The 14,987-nt window shown below is 43.2% G+C and overlaps 1 protein-coding gene across 1 annotated transcript; it reads right to left on the bottom strand.

The window, feature by feature from the left end:
* Positions 1-2,701: 2,701 nt before the first annotated feature.
* Positions 2,702-10,980, bottom strand: LOC119317418 (lysophospholipid acyltransferase 1-like). The gene is made up of 8 exons (XM_037591867.1): positions 10,596-10,980; positions 7,658-7,713; positions 6,882-7,105; positions 6,409-6,805; positions 5,501-5,586; positions 5,031-5,094; positions 4,822-4,934; positions 2,702-3,098 (listed from the first exon to the last, which is right to left on the bottom strand). The coding sequence occupies exons 1-8, from the start codon at positions 10,895-10,897 to the stop codon at positions 2,958-2,960; spliced, it is 1,383 nt and encodes a 460-aa protein (XP_037447764.1). The 5' UTR covers positions 10,898-10,980; the 3' UTR covers positions 2,702-2,957.
* Between the last annotated feature and the right edge of the window lie 4,007 nt (positions 10,981-14,987).

The raw sequence follows: 14,987 nt of genomic DNA, 5'->3' as shown, positions 1-14,987 counted from the left end.
CATGGCCGCCACCACGCCCGCGCTTCCGCCGTAGTTTTGGTCGTCGATCGGAGGAGGTTTGGCCCTCATCATCCTTGCCGGTGGCAGAGGGGACACGACTGCCGGCGACGTACCACGGTGGCCGAGGCAGATTCCGACGAGAGCTCCAGAGCGGCCTGTAGCCGGCCGGCAACCACCCTGCTGCGTCGAGGTGATCATCGCGGCCTCTTCGCCACCACGAGCGCAAGGTGTTTGACCTTTTGCCAACAAAGGTATGGACAGTGGAGACGAGTTTTTCTACCATCACTTCATTTGTTCATCGGACGATTCGTCGTCGGATGATGACGATCTTGTGGTGGCTGCACTGGTCGTTCACGACCATATTCAACGGCAGCTTCCTCGGTACAGGGGGTCAGTCCCTGGCCATGCTTCCAACCTGAACCGCAACAGGGAGAGAGGCCACGCCCTGCTCTATGCAGATTACTTTGCCAACACCCCGCTCTTCAGGCCGGATAAATTTCGTCACCGTTTTCGTATGGCCAGGCATGTGTTCAATCGTATCCGAGAGGGAGTGGTTGCTCATGACCCATACTTCGAGTGCAAGACGGATGCCCTTGGCAAGCTTGGATTCTCCTCCTACCAGAAATGCACCGCGGCCATCCGCATGCTTGCATATGGAATTTCAGGCGATCTGGTGGATGAGTATGTGCGTATGAGTGAGACAACATGTCTGATGTCAATGTACAAGTTTTGCCAGGCTGTGATCGAGGTCTTTGGCCCAGAGTACTTGAGGCAGCCAACTGCCGCTGATACAGAGAGATTGTTGGCGACCAACGCAGCTAGAGGCTTTCCAGATATGCTTGGCAGCATAGATTGTATGCACTGAGAGTGGAAGAACTGTCCATTTGCTTGGTAGGGCCAGTACAAGGGGCATGTTAACGGGTGCACTGTCATATTAGAAGCGGTGGCATCACAAGATCTTTGGATATGGCATTCTTTCTTCGGCATGGCAGGTTCTCACAATGATATCAACGTGTTGCAGCGTTCTCCAATCTTCGCGAGGCTTGTAGAAGGCCACTCCCCACCTGTCAACTTTGAGACCAACGGTCACCATTACAACAAGGGATACTATCTAGCAGATGATATATATTCTCAGTGGTCAACTTTTGTGAAGACAATCTCGAAACCCCAAGGTGAGAAGAGACAGAGATTTGCCCAAATGCAAAAGAGTGTTAGAAAGGATGTGGAACGTGCTTTTGGTGTGCTTCAATCCCGGTGGGGTATCGTTCGAAACCCTGCACTGTCATGGGATGAAAGGAAGCTTTGGGAGGTGATGACTGCTTGTGTGATCATGCACAACATGATCGTCGAGGACGAGCGTGATGAGAGTATCTTCGACCAAGGATTTGATTATCAAGGTGAAAATATTGAGCCCCTGCACCAAGACCCGGCCACATTTGAACAGTTTGTCCAATTCCACCATGAGATGCGTGATTGACACACTTATGTGAATCTTCAAAATGACTTGGTTGAGCACGTGTGGGATCACGTTGGCAACCAATAGATGTATTTGTCCATTTTATGACTTGGTTGTAAAACTATTTTAATTTTCAGACAAATATTTGGGTTCGAAACTAGTTTTAATACAAATTTGGGCAATTCTTGGCCCTGGCGGACAGGATGGGGCAAAAGGATGCGGCCGCGCGCTGAGCGCACGGCCACCGCATTTCAGGACAGGCCCGGACACGACTCCAAATCTCTATCCAAAAAAACAAAAACAGGACAAAACGGACGTCCGCTTGGGATCGCGCGGTGGAGTTGGCCTAACGCAACGGTAGCGCGACCAAAGGGCAAGATGGGCTGCGCTCTACTACATATATTAGCTATAATAAGTAAAAAAAATCCTCTGAACGTGGTAGCAGCTAAAACCACCTCTTTCTGCAGCAAAATCCATGCATTTTTAAAGAAGCGGCTGCTTGTCTGGTGTGCTACAGTAAAGAGGAGATTTCCTGTCGTACTGCTACTGCGAAGCATGCGCCACTCGTGATGCCGCACCAGAACAAGTGCGGGATCAGATCATCACCACGATTGCAACTGGAACCCGACCAGGGCAGCCAGCAGTCGTGGGCACGACCTGATCAGCGCCACGCTACGTCGCATCACTGACCCTTTTCCTGCATAGCACTATAGCACACTACGCTGCCCGCCCTCTCCTCTAGTGGTCGCGTCAGAAGAGCAGAGCACCAAGCGGGCACTTTCAGGCCATGCATGCATGCACTTGCCGTGGCCCCGGCACAACTACAATTGGACAAACATGAGGGAGGCCAACAGCGCCAGAACCACCGCCACTGCATATCAATCAATCAGCTAAGTCGGACTTGGACCGGACCGGAGCACCCATAGATTCACGCCGCTATAGCACCATTTATATGACCCGAGCAGAAAGACGCGTCAGATACATTCCAACTCATTCGTTGTCTATGACCAAGGTCTGTCTTTCCGGTGATCTCGTCTCGACCTCAGCTTCAGCCGCCATCGCACCAAAACTGCGTTCAAAGCGAGTGCTGCAGTGGTCAAAAGGCGAATGTTTGTTCTAGGAGCTCCGGCTGCTACCGACTCGGCACGGTGCAACACGACTATGAACCAGCAACAGCGTTCACACCTCCATACGGAGCCGATGGGAAGGTGTGAAAATACACATCAGTTTGAATAGAGCCAGGCAGAAAAGGTAAATGAATAACATACAGCTTAGGGCCAAAAAATCATGTGTTACATGTGTGGTAAAACAAATGGGTGATCAGCCCGACGAAACAACAGGTTTTTAATGATTGGTCAATTACAATGGAGCCACCACATTATCCTTTTTGGCTAAATTTGATATTGTTTCACAAAGATGGAAGTAAACTGAAAACTATCTTGCCATAATCACCATTGAAGCTTCGTAACTCATCTATGTAAAGATCAATTCACTCTGTTCCTCATTCTGCCTTGCGAGCCTTCGGCTTCACAGGTCTCGTGGGCTTGACGACATAGCCCAGCAAGACACATAGAATAGGAACGATTGTGCCGACATAATACACGCTCTTGTAGGATGCTAAGGTCTCCTGGAAGCTCAGTACCTTGAGGAAAACAAAAGCATAGAACATTGTAAATGTTATTAGTATGTTTTATGTAGAAGATGATTGACAAAGGCATAAGTTCCACGTACTAGAGTAGGTTCAAAGCTACTGTGGAGGAACAAAAGAATGTTAGGTACTTAACCCACGTCTTCCTTTCTCCACAAAAAACATTAATAGTACTAGTAATGCTCTAGTACCTCTAGTGCTCAATACTCGCGCTCGGCTTGCTGAATTGCCATTGAACAAACGTGCTTTGCTTATTTGCCATCACACAAGCACAATTTATTGCCAATATGCCATAACGGTTTAAGGAAACAAAGTATATAGGCATGTACTCCCTCCGTTCCACAATACATGACTTCCATTTGTTAAAATATAGATGTATCTAGACATGTTTTAGTATATAGGAACATCCATTTTTGGACAAATGGAAGTCAAGTATTTTGGAACGGAGGGAGTAAGTTGTAAGGTGAGCTAGATTAGTCTACACGATTAACCAACAACGACCCATCCATTGATTCCTCTCCATCTAGCATCTAGGAAAGACACCATTCATATCAGCGACTAACTGCAGGTTTGGAGTTTGCTGGAGAGCATCGCCTTTTCTGGAGTCGAACTGAATATGGTGGTCTAGCTCGGAACCATGCTCCACGGCACCACTGCTTCCCGACACCTGGAACAGAATCACCTTCAATGTCCCCCTCCTTGGCACCTTCCTCGCTGACAGCTGCTGGGGCAAGTACAACACCATTGTTGGCTCGCTCCTCTTCTACCTCGCCTTCAGTATCCTAATTGCATCCAGGGACCACGGACCCATGTCAACCTCGTCACTGGCTGTCATTGTCGCTGGCTCTCTCTGTGAGGGCCACAAGGGGTGCCCGCTGCCACCAAGTTGTCCTCCTTGCCTGTTGCGTATGGGATCGCGGCAAAGGCAGCTGTCACTGAGGTCTTGCAGTTATCCACAGCCTCCCCTCTAGGTTTTCTGTAATTTGGGAGGGGGCGGGGAGAGGAGTCAGAATGGTCGCTGGTGGACTCGTCGGGAGGAAGGCCTGCCGGAAGCTAACCCTGCCATCATCTCCTCTACTGGTGCGTCCATGGGGGAGAGAAACAAGAAGAAACAGGTGTGTGCGTGCAGGAGCAGGCGCTGAATAGGTAAGCCGTTTTCTTTTCTCCTTACGCCAGGGAAGTTTTGGGATTCAGATAAATAGTGACAGATATTTCGGATATTTGAGATTTAACAGAAGCACACTAACATTAACAGAAGGGTAACAGCGATGGCATATTGGCAAGAGGTTGTGTTTGTGCAGTGGCGAATAACCGAAGTACGTTTGTTCAATGGCAATTCAGCAAACTCAGCGCTTGTAATGGGAAAATAAATATTTCTCTCATTTTAGAATCTTCAGATATTCTGGTGGCACATCATGATCCAAATGGAAACTTTGCTAAGAAACTAAAACACTTGCAGATCTAAGTTGTCTAAACTAAGTTTGTGAAGCAACCTGGCTTTGCTACAGTTTGATTAATATCATTTTGGTTAAGTGAAACCTAAATGATACTTGCAAAACCATATATGCATAATAATCATCAAAGATAAGAAAGTAATAAAACAAAGGGAGAATTTTAGGTGCACAGATTATTAGCCAACAGACAAGCGAACTGATCAGATTGTGTTTTCAGTTTCTACAGGGTAAAGTATAGCCAGATTCAGGGGCATGAAACTAACCTGGAAGCCAATGCATGAGTAGTTAAGCACCATCATGGTGTATGCACAATTTAGTAAAGACAGGATAGTGCGGAGGCCTGGATTGCTCACAGCTTGTTGCCATCTGTATATAACTGCATCAAAAAAGGAAGCCAAATCAGAATTACAAGCTCACACAGTTTCAATCAAGTACACCTCAGAAATGTCAGGGAAGGGAGGGATTGAGCTACCTTTTGAACCATTTATCATCAACGCTGACTGAACAAAGAAAAACATATATCCTGGATACAGTCCCTGTAGAACGGTAAAAATCAGACCAATGGACAAAAACCATGTAATATGAAATTTGGCCAAGTATTAACCATCACAAGCCACAGCTTGCTGGATTGGCTAAGTATCAATCATCACAAGCAACAGCTTGCTGAGGAAAAAGGTTATTAATACGTCACAAGTGAAGCCAGTTATTATCATGGGGAAAATGCGAGTTTGCAATGACCCATAGTGCCTCCATTCTGAAAGGCAGGTACTAAGGTTCCACTACCAGGACAATAGCAGCTCTAAATTCCCACTAGAGCATTCTAGTTTCATTTAGCTACTGTTTGTCCAACAAATTTCAGGATGCTCTGCTAGATACAAGTCCGATATACAGTGAACAGGAACTATTAATGATAAAGAAGGTGGAGAGGGGAAAAAAACTCACATGCCAGATAGCACTGACTGTCTGTGTACCCAACAACTGAAGGAAACCAGGCTTCTTCCCTTTCTGAATTAACCTCTCATACACATCTGGAAAAAAAATAGTGGAGCAATGGCTCATGCAACTGATAACAGCACAGCGTGAATGTGTGGCATTCAATACATTATATAGGTATACCAAAGTGCATCGCTGATCGCTCGAATCATGGCATTTGCACGAAAACAAACTGCTTGGTGCATACCATACTTAGCGCAAAGGTAAACTTCAAGGAGATGATCATTTCTCAAGGAGTCAATGATGAGACAATTACTACTAATACATGAGTGCATAATGTGCATGTACAGATTTTTTAAATCAGCTAAAGATCATGAATTACAGGCATACATGCTTCACTCATCCACACTACAAAAAGTGGCAACCGAAAGGTTCCAAAGAATCATCAAGTGGTCAACAAAATCAATTTACAGACCCCAAAATCTAGCATTATGTACTATCAACTAATTTTTCATTGTACAGACACAGAAAAATACTGAACCTTTTAGAGAAATTAATAAAAACAGAATTAAAGATAGTGCTTCCTTGTTCTCCAAGTCTTAGATTGCACAGATCTTAATAGTGGTACTCCCTCCGTCTGAAAAAGCTTGTCCCTCAAATGGATGTATCTGGCACCAAATTAGTGCTAGATACATCCATTTGAGGGACAAGCTTGGGACGAGCTTTTTCGGACGGAGGGAGTAACTGGTAAGCAAAATAGATGCTATGTGATCCATAAAGGACCCTCAACCTGCTTCCATATTGTGTTATCTAGTTTATACAGAGAACACCAGAATTTGATGAAAAAGCATTATATCATCCAAAAAGCAAGTTAATAACAATGATGGTCTACTGGAATATCAAGATATAGAACTTACAGTATCTTAGCCATGTGCTCACTTGAATATTCCACTTAAGTGGCAATTGAGCTGCACTTCCAGCTAGCTCGACGCCCAGAATATCAACATTTATAGCACGGTCCCATTTGGGTTTTGGGGGAGAAGAATCAGACCAACCAGTGAAACCCAGGCCAGATATAATAATTGCAGCTTCTGAGACTGACCATATAAAGTAGTATTTCCATCGAGCAGTAAATCCTGACATGTATTGAAAGAAGAGCCGGTGCCAGAAACCCCATTCATAATATAGAGGTTCACTAAATCGTGAAAGCGGAAACATAGGTGACAGATACAAATATAACCCCATGCATATTCCAGCCTGAACTAGAGCACGCAGAGTAGGTAATAATGGTGAAGGAGTTGAGCCGGCCCATATCTGTTGAAGATCATACAAAATCAGGATGAAGCAAAACATGGCATAAACCTACCCAAAGTAGACAAAGGCTACTTACTCCTTTCCTTTCAGTCCATTCAAGATAATCTTTCATCTCATATACTGGTCCAGCAAAGTGGCTGCCACAGCAGAGGCAGTAACCAAAATATTCGACTAGAGAAGGCAACTTAGCCAAGCGATACTTCTTCTGAGCATCACGTAGACCCTCTTCTTCCTTCAAGAGACCGTCACTGTAGTTCATTGAGCATGAAATGACTTTCAACGTTAAAACCATCAAAGCACCTGCATTGCAACCAAAGAAAGGAATTCTGAGAAGGCATAGGGACATGGCTTGATGTTATTCGCAGAGGGTTGACCACAAGTAAGAGCTGAGGTTTATTTTGTACTCCCTCCGTTCCAAATTACTCGTCGCAGAAATGGATGTATCTAGAACTAAAATACATCTAGATACATCCATACCTGCGACAAGTAATTCAGAACGGAGGGAGTACCTGCATACACTCTATTATGTTACTCCCTGCATATAACCTATGTCCAATTATTTCACTACTGTTAGATTTATAAGAGGGATGCTACACCTGTCCCTCGGTAGAAGGCATCATTTTGACTACTAAACAATATCCCGAGAGAACACTGTTAACTACAAGGAAGGACCACACAAGAAAAAATGGTAAAATGTCATGAGATAATATTAGGGATTCAAAATTCTTAAAATGTATCTTATAATTTGAACATGTTCCATATATGTAAGTCAGAAACGCACTCAAAAATTGCATGGTGAACACTAGTTTAACTTTAAATAAGCACAAGCAATAATAAAACATTATACAATACCAGTTGCGTCGATGCCTCCCTCCTTCCACGCGTCCCCACTCATGTAGTAGACATGACTATACAACAAGAAAAAAAATGTAAGTAACTCCGAATGTGTTAATTTGTATGTAGTATGAGGGTAAACTTAAATACATTCACAGTGTACAATTGCAAAAATTCAGCACCAAATTGTTCGCCAGCTTATCCATCATAACAAATTGGCCTAAAGTAACAAGTTGGGTAGACTAGAGTTGAAACCCATAAGATATTGAAACCAAGTCATGGTTCTGGCACATGAATAGCTAACTCCCGCACACCCCTGTCCATGGCTAAAAATAATTTACTTATTGGATTTCCAACTTAGGTAGCTGGTTCGTCCCACTTCAAAATTTTGCATATGGAATAGAATGGAACCCTTCTTATGGGGCCAAAAAGGAAACAGTAGCAAACACAACATTGAAAAGTGCATGAATAGCTAACTCCCACGCACCCCTGTCCATGGCTAAAAATAATTTACTTATTGGATTTCCAACTTAGGTAGCTGGTTCGTCCCACTTCAAAATTTTGCATATGGAATAGAAGGGAACCCTTCTTATGGGGCCAAAAAGGAAACAGTAGCAAACACAACATTGAAAAGTGAAGAACTAGCCGACAATATATAACCAGTTTATCCTTCATGCAAGTAGATTACGTGTCAAAGCTAGCTTGAACATTGAAACAATTAGTGCTCAGAGTAAGTTGGCTAATACCTATGTTCGTGCAAAAAGGGAAAACACTAGAAAAATATCACGTAGGGGAGATCAGGAATCATAGCCATTCGTTAAAGAGCAGAAATTCGGAGAAGAGAACAGACTTAGGATACCACAGATGAAACAGGCAAGTGACTGCAACAACCAAAAATATTAGGGCCACAGTTGGTATTGTAGCAGAACCAACAAGGAGACAAACGTTGATCATGTCGAGAAGATACTTAGGATTTTGGTGCTTTGCGGCTAATCTTCTCAGTAGTGCATGGCGGTAGAATCTAATGCCCTTTTTTCGAATGAGCTTTCTTCTTAGTCTGCTTTTGATGGCCTTCCTATAGTGCTCTAAAACTAGCTTATGGTGTGGGATAAAGAGATTGACATGTCCCCAAGGAAGCCTGCTGGCATTAGCATAATTTAATCTAGCAGAATGACGTTGCTAGTGCTAAGAGGTGGGAAACATCTTATGTTTAGAATACACAAGAAACTCCTTTCATCTATATTAATATTACATTGTAACATTACGAATGAAGGACCGGATTGCATCCATGGATATTTTTTTTTTTTGAATCAATTACACATTTAAAGAATTAAACAGACACGCCATTATCTTCAACAGCAAAGTGAAGAAAGTTCACTAACGCATTGGCTGCCCGTTGAACTAGACCTATTGTTAAGTGTTTGTTATTTTTATCTTGTCTCGATGATATACAACAGTTGCCAAATAAAGAGTTTCTACAAATGGAAAGAATGAGTGTGTGATTAGCGTATTTTAAAGGTCATGATTTTGGGTCTAGATAATCCATATGGGTGCCTGGTCCGACACGGGCTATATAGACAAAGTGGATACTTTACTCCATGTGAAAGATGGGCAAATTGATATAATCCGTAACTTGTTTGTTTCAGTAGGGAATGAAACAGGAACCAAATTAGAATGATTACTCAGACACTTGTGACCGCTAATTTAAACTTCTAGGTAGTGAACACAAAAATTAACTGCACCATACGAGAGATCGAAGTTTAAGAGGATGGTGAGGAGGCATCAATATTGACAAGAACGTAACTAGAATTACCACTCAACATTCATTGTCACTGATTCACACTAATAACTAGGAAATAAAAGAATAGCTGCACCTTTCTATTTACAGTAAATTTCAGTCGGAGCCTTATGGAACAGAACATCAATGTTAATGATAATGGAACAGGAATACGGCAATGCCTGCATTCATACTTCATTGAGTCAGTTTTAAATACTCAACTATAAGTTCTCAAGGTGAATAAAACATCACTAAGTGTCAAGCCTGTGTGTTTTATTATGGAATAACCATCTTCAGAAATGTTATGCCTGAATATTGATGAAGTTGATGAAAAATTATGTGGGTTTGGATGACTCCAGCTAGAATAAATAACTTCTAAGTGAACCAAACAGCATCCATTATCCAGATGGAGTCTTTGTCAGGGATATTTGGATGGGAAATATTTTCTTCCTTCCCTTAATTTCCTTCCAAATAAACATAGGTCATATTAATTCAACCCCTCGGTGTGACAGATCATAAATCGCATCATAGTACCACCAAAACAGACTTAATCTTTCAAAAGAAGAAAAAACTGGTTCACGTGACTAACAAGGGGTGCCCTAATGCTTCATGAGCACACAACCAATAAATTCTCCAATAGGAACTGCTAAGGTACTTAGGTAAAATCTCAACAATCACATTATATGTATTCATTGCAATCTTTACGAGATCAGAAGTCCAAAATTTTGCAGGCATAGAAGAAAAGTCGTCCTGAGATAATACAAGATCTCATTTTCACCTTGAAACTATTAATCATAAATAGCACCACATGGCTAGCCAGAGAAAAGTTGGAAATCATTTCAATCAGCTCCAACATGAAATCGTCCGTGCTGCGGTTCCAACCACATCAGAAGAATCAAAAGCTCCATGCCGCCCACTTACGATTCCTGTGGTTTTCCAATAGAATAAACTACTGTTTAACCCTGTGATGGCCCAACGCTCTGGCTCGGCCACATCTGCAGATCCGCTTACAATTCCTCTGGTTTCCTAGTCGAACAAGCTGCTGTTAGCTGTACATTTCCTGCCCTGTTCTACCCAAAATGAAGGCGTGAAAAAACATGAATCCAACATTCATGATTCACCCGAAACTAAGCATCGGTATATGACCCCTGTAGACAAGGATGGAAGGGAGGGTTTCACCATGCGATGAGGAAGCCGAATGCGCCGAGGAAGGTGACGAGGCCAGCTCGGCGACGGCAGAGGAGCATGGCGAGGTAACCGAGCGCCATGGGCCCGACGAAGAGGAGGTTGGAGGTGGCCCCGAAGGACAGGTAGGAGAGCGCGGCGCCGCTGAGCCCCGCGTAGAGGTGCCGCCCCGTGGCGCTCGGCACCGCGCGCCAGAGGAGGCCCGTCGGTATGGTGGCCGCGAAGCAGAGCAGGAAGCGGAGCACGGGCACCGAGACGCCGATCGCCGCCGCCATCGGCTCCATCTCGAGCCCCATCGTCGCCACCGCCACCGCCGCCGCAGAGGGGGGACGAACAGATGCGGGCGATGCAGGAATAGAGGATTTGGTTTTTTCTGAAGCGAGCTCGCGAGCCGCGTGTATATGTGTGTGTGTGATGGCGTGGAAACCTTGGGAAGGTATCTTCCTACAGAACACCCTTCGCTTTCTTGAATTGGCGGTCCGAAGCAACAGGAAACTTGCGGCTGTTGGGTAACGTCGAAGTGAGAAGAATTAGGGCCTCTTTGATTTGCAGGATTATAAAAACATGGGAATAGGAAAAACATAGGATTGAAATGTCATGCTCATCTCAATCCTATAGGGTTTTAGGTTGTTTGAGCATCATAGGAAAAACAAAAGATTCTTTCAAAGAGGTTTGAGTGGATGCTAGAAATCCTTTGAGAAGTAGTACAAAAAATTCCTTTGGAAAAAATTCCTATAGGATTCAATCCTATGAATCAAACAATCAACATAGGAAAAATTCCTAAGAATACCAATCCTTCAAAATTCCTATCCAAATCCTTTAAATCAAAGGAGCCCTTAAATGGATACGAACGGTATCAGCAAATCATTGTGGTGGTGGCGTACGCCGGTGATAAGCAAACGTTTTTTTAGAAAGGTGATGAGCAAACTCAACTCCCTCTGTCTCATAATATAAAAACGTCTTTCAAGCTGAGTAGTAGTCATTGTTTCTTTTGTTCCTAAATATTTGAACTGTCAAGACGTCTTATATTTAGAGAGGAAAATAGTATATGATTGAAGCAATATACGAAGTCATGGGCATTACACTTGACTATTTAAATTTTAGGCCTTTATCATAGAATAATTGATTGAACTCATTGTAATCCCAAGCATATCCTTGTTTGACTGAGCTTTGGGTGGCAATTACGATGTAAGGTGTCGTATATGCACACGTACATTCCAAGAGATGCTTCTCTGAGTGCCTCGTAATTTTCAGTACTTTAGGTAGAATTTTAAATGTGTTGTGTGCCTTCTATTTAATCTTCAAAAAGTACATCGCATTCAACCATTCCTATTCAAATCGTAATAACAAACTCATGACAATATGCCCAAGTGGGAGTCGGTGTTTTTCTTTTCTTTTGTTCTTTTGGCCGGGCAAGCGAAAATCGGTAGTTACAGTGGCGGTGCCAGGATTTTAACCATGTGTAGTCAACTCAATGTTGTGTAGTCAAGATCTATGTATTTCTATGAATTTTGTATTATTTTTTGCATGGTTTGTGCTTATATATGATGCTTTTTTTCCACAAACCTGTGTAGTCAGTTGACTACACAGTCAACATGTGGCTTCGCCACTGGGTAGTTAGTCAATAAGTATGTACAACAATGGTATTGAAATGAGGTTGTATCCTCCTTTTCGAAAAATAATAATGTTAGAATGTCAGTACATTATTTATCTTGCTTTCCATTCGATAACAGTAGATGGACACAAAGCTACCATCCTTGACCATGTTATCCAAGTGGTCATGCATTGTCAAATTTGTATCATGTAATCCACGTGTGCTATTAAAATTTTCCAACGAACTAAGATTGTACTTTTGGCATTAAGGTTGATTATGATAAACACATTTGTCTCCACAACTTTTATATATTTCATATCTTTAAAAAATAGTTCTGTTTCTATTTATTTGAATAGTTTTGTAGGATTTGAATGAAGTTATAAGAAACATAGGCTTAAGGCGTCAAAATGGAACCAAAGGAAAAAAAGAATGAGTTGTCATATTGACCTAAAGAAGTACACTACCAATCATTCAATTTTCCTTGCCATGACAGATCACACTATCAAAGCCTTACACCGCCAAAATAGCACCAAAGGAACAAAACAAGTTGAGCCGCCATAACTTGACCTAAGGAATAAAACTAAAGAAACGACAACACAAGCATTCCCCCTCCCCACACACACATGGAAAAGGAACTCAACCACTAGGACGAGATCCTTGGCTCTCATGGTACACCGACCATTTAAAATCTCCTTGAAATGACCGGTAATAGTACCAAAGCCTTGCACTGCCAAATGGCCCCAAAGGGAAAAAGAAATGAGTTCTCTTAACTTGACCTAAGGAAGAAACTACCCAAATCTCCTTGCCATGACCAATCACAGTAGCAAAGCATAACGACGCCGTAAAAGCAACAAAGGAAAGAAAAAAGATGATCTGCCATAATTTGACCTAAGGGGAAAAACTAAATAAACGTCAACAGGTGCAACCCATCCATAAAAGAAAAAAAGAAAATTGACTAGTAGTATGACCTAGGACGAGATCATTGACTCTCATGGTACACCGGACATTTAAAATCTACTTGCCATGACCGCTCGCACCATCAAAGCCTTACCGTGTTAAAATCGCACCAAAGGAAAAAATGATTTGTTGTTATAACTTGACCTAAGGAAGAAAACTAAAGAAACGTTAACACGAGCAACCCCATCCCCCACCCACCCACACACTCAAAAAAAATGGAACTCAACTATTACGACCCTGGGACAACCTAGATCATTGGCTCTCATGGGGCGTCGAGTATCAAAATCTCCTTCACATGACCGTTCATACTATCAAAGTCTGACAGTGCCAAAATGGCATCAAAGGAAAAAAAAAGGGTTAGCTGCCATAACTTGATACGAGGAAGAAAACTAAAGAAACTTCAAAACGAGCAGCCCCCACCCCCACCAACTCGGGGAAAAAATGGAACTCGGCTACTACTGCAGGGTAGGACAACCTAGATCCTTGGCTCTCATGGTGCACCAAGAATTCAAAATTTCCTTGTCATGACCGATCACACTATCAAAGCCTTACGATGCCAAAATGGTACCACTGGAAAAAAGATACTAGCTGCCGTAACTTGACCTAAGGAAGAAAACTAAAGAAGGGTCAGCATGAGAAACTCCACTCCCCGGCCACAGCCCACCAAATGAAACTCGATTACTGTTACAACCCAAGACAACCTAGACCCTTGGTTATCATGGTACGCCAAGCATTAAAAATCTCCTTGCCATGACCGATCACAATATGATAGCCTTGTGGTGCCAAAATGTCACTAGAGGAAAAAATGATGAGATGCCATAACTTGGTCTAAGAAAAAACTAATGGAATGTCAACCCAAGCAACCCCCAGCCACCCCAAAATAAGCTCAGTAGCTACTATTATGACGTAGGTTAACCCAGACCATTGGCTCTCATGGTGCGCCAAGCATTCAAAATCTCCTTGCCATGACCGGTCACACCTCAACGTCTTCGACGCCAAATGACACCAAAGGAAAAAATAGGGTGAGCTGCCATAACTTGACATACGAAAGAAAACTAGAGAAGCGTCAACACGAGCAACCCGTTGGGACAATGCTTCGGTGCCTTAAGGCATCTACCTTTGTATTTATGACATGTGGGCCCAACAGGTGGCTGGCCCACATGTCAGTGACCCAAAGGCAGGTGCCTTTAAGGCACCGAAGCTGTGTCCCCCAAAATGCTACACCTATGAGCAAAATCTTACGGGTTCAAAGTTATGGACCTAATCCTCCTTTACTAGCCCACCATTAATACTCCTTCCCGTGATGCAAAGGCGGCTAGCGGAAAGTTCTCCTCCCCTTCAAGCTTCGCCAGCCAGCCCGTGGATTCTCCTCTCCTATAGTTGTTGCTCTGGCGGCTGGTGATTAGGAAAATAATCCCCGTGCCTTGGTTCCGGATAGTAGTTTAGGTTAGGATTTTTAGTGCATGTGCTCTGACGTAGATTCATGCCTTCTCCTTTGGGCGGCAAGGTTAGGGTTTCTTATCGTGCATGCGCAATGACAAAGTTTGGTGTCTAGCGCTTCAGATCAATTTAAGGGCTCAACGACGATGACTACGGCTCCAGGGTGCTGGTCTTAGGGGCATGCCGCACGTGCACAAAGACTTTCTAGTTGTTAATGAAAAAGTTGGGCTAGCTCTGGTATGGAAGAAGCGACAACGATGCGTCCTGACACATTCTAGCAGCGGTAGTGGTCATTCGGTATTTTTCATTATGTTTGGGGTGCTTTTTACCTTCGGTGAAATTTTACAATAGATATGGGTATTTCGCAAAAGAATACCCCCTTGAATTTCATTACT

Source organism: Triticum dicoccoides, chromosome 6A (genome assembly GCF_002162155.2).
Source record: "Triticum dicoccoides isolate Atlit2015 ecotype Zavitan chromosome 6A, WEW_v2.0, whole genome shotgun sequence".
In the NCBI taxonomy this organism is placed as follows: domain Eukaryota; kingdom Viridiplantae; phylum Streptophyta; class Magnoliopsida; order Poales; family Poaceae; genus Triticum; species Triticum dicoccoides.
This window is presented reverse-complemented; position numbering and strand designations above follow the sequence as displayed.

What these genes read in the sequence shown, in the direction of transcription:
- LOC119317418 (XM_037591867.1), bottom strand. Translation starts at nt 10,897, where the DNA reads ATGGGGCTCGAGATGGAGCCGATGGCGGCGGCGATCGGCGTCTCGGTG. An exon ending in TTCGGCTTCCTCATCGCATG is followed by an intron (nt 7,714 to 10,595) that starts GTGAAACCCTCC and finishes CTTGTTGTATAG; the next exon opens with TCATGTCTACTACATGAGTG. An exon ending in CAGTCAGTGCTATCTGGCAT is followed by an intron (nt 5,095 to 5,500) that starts GTGAGTTTTTTT and finishes ACCGTTCTACAG; the next exon opens with GGACTGTATCCAGGATATAT.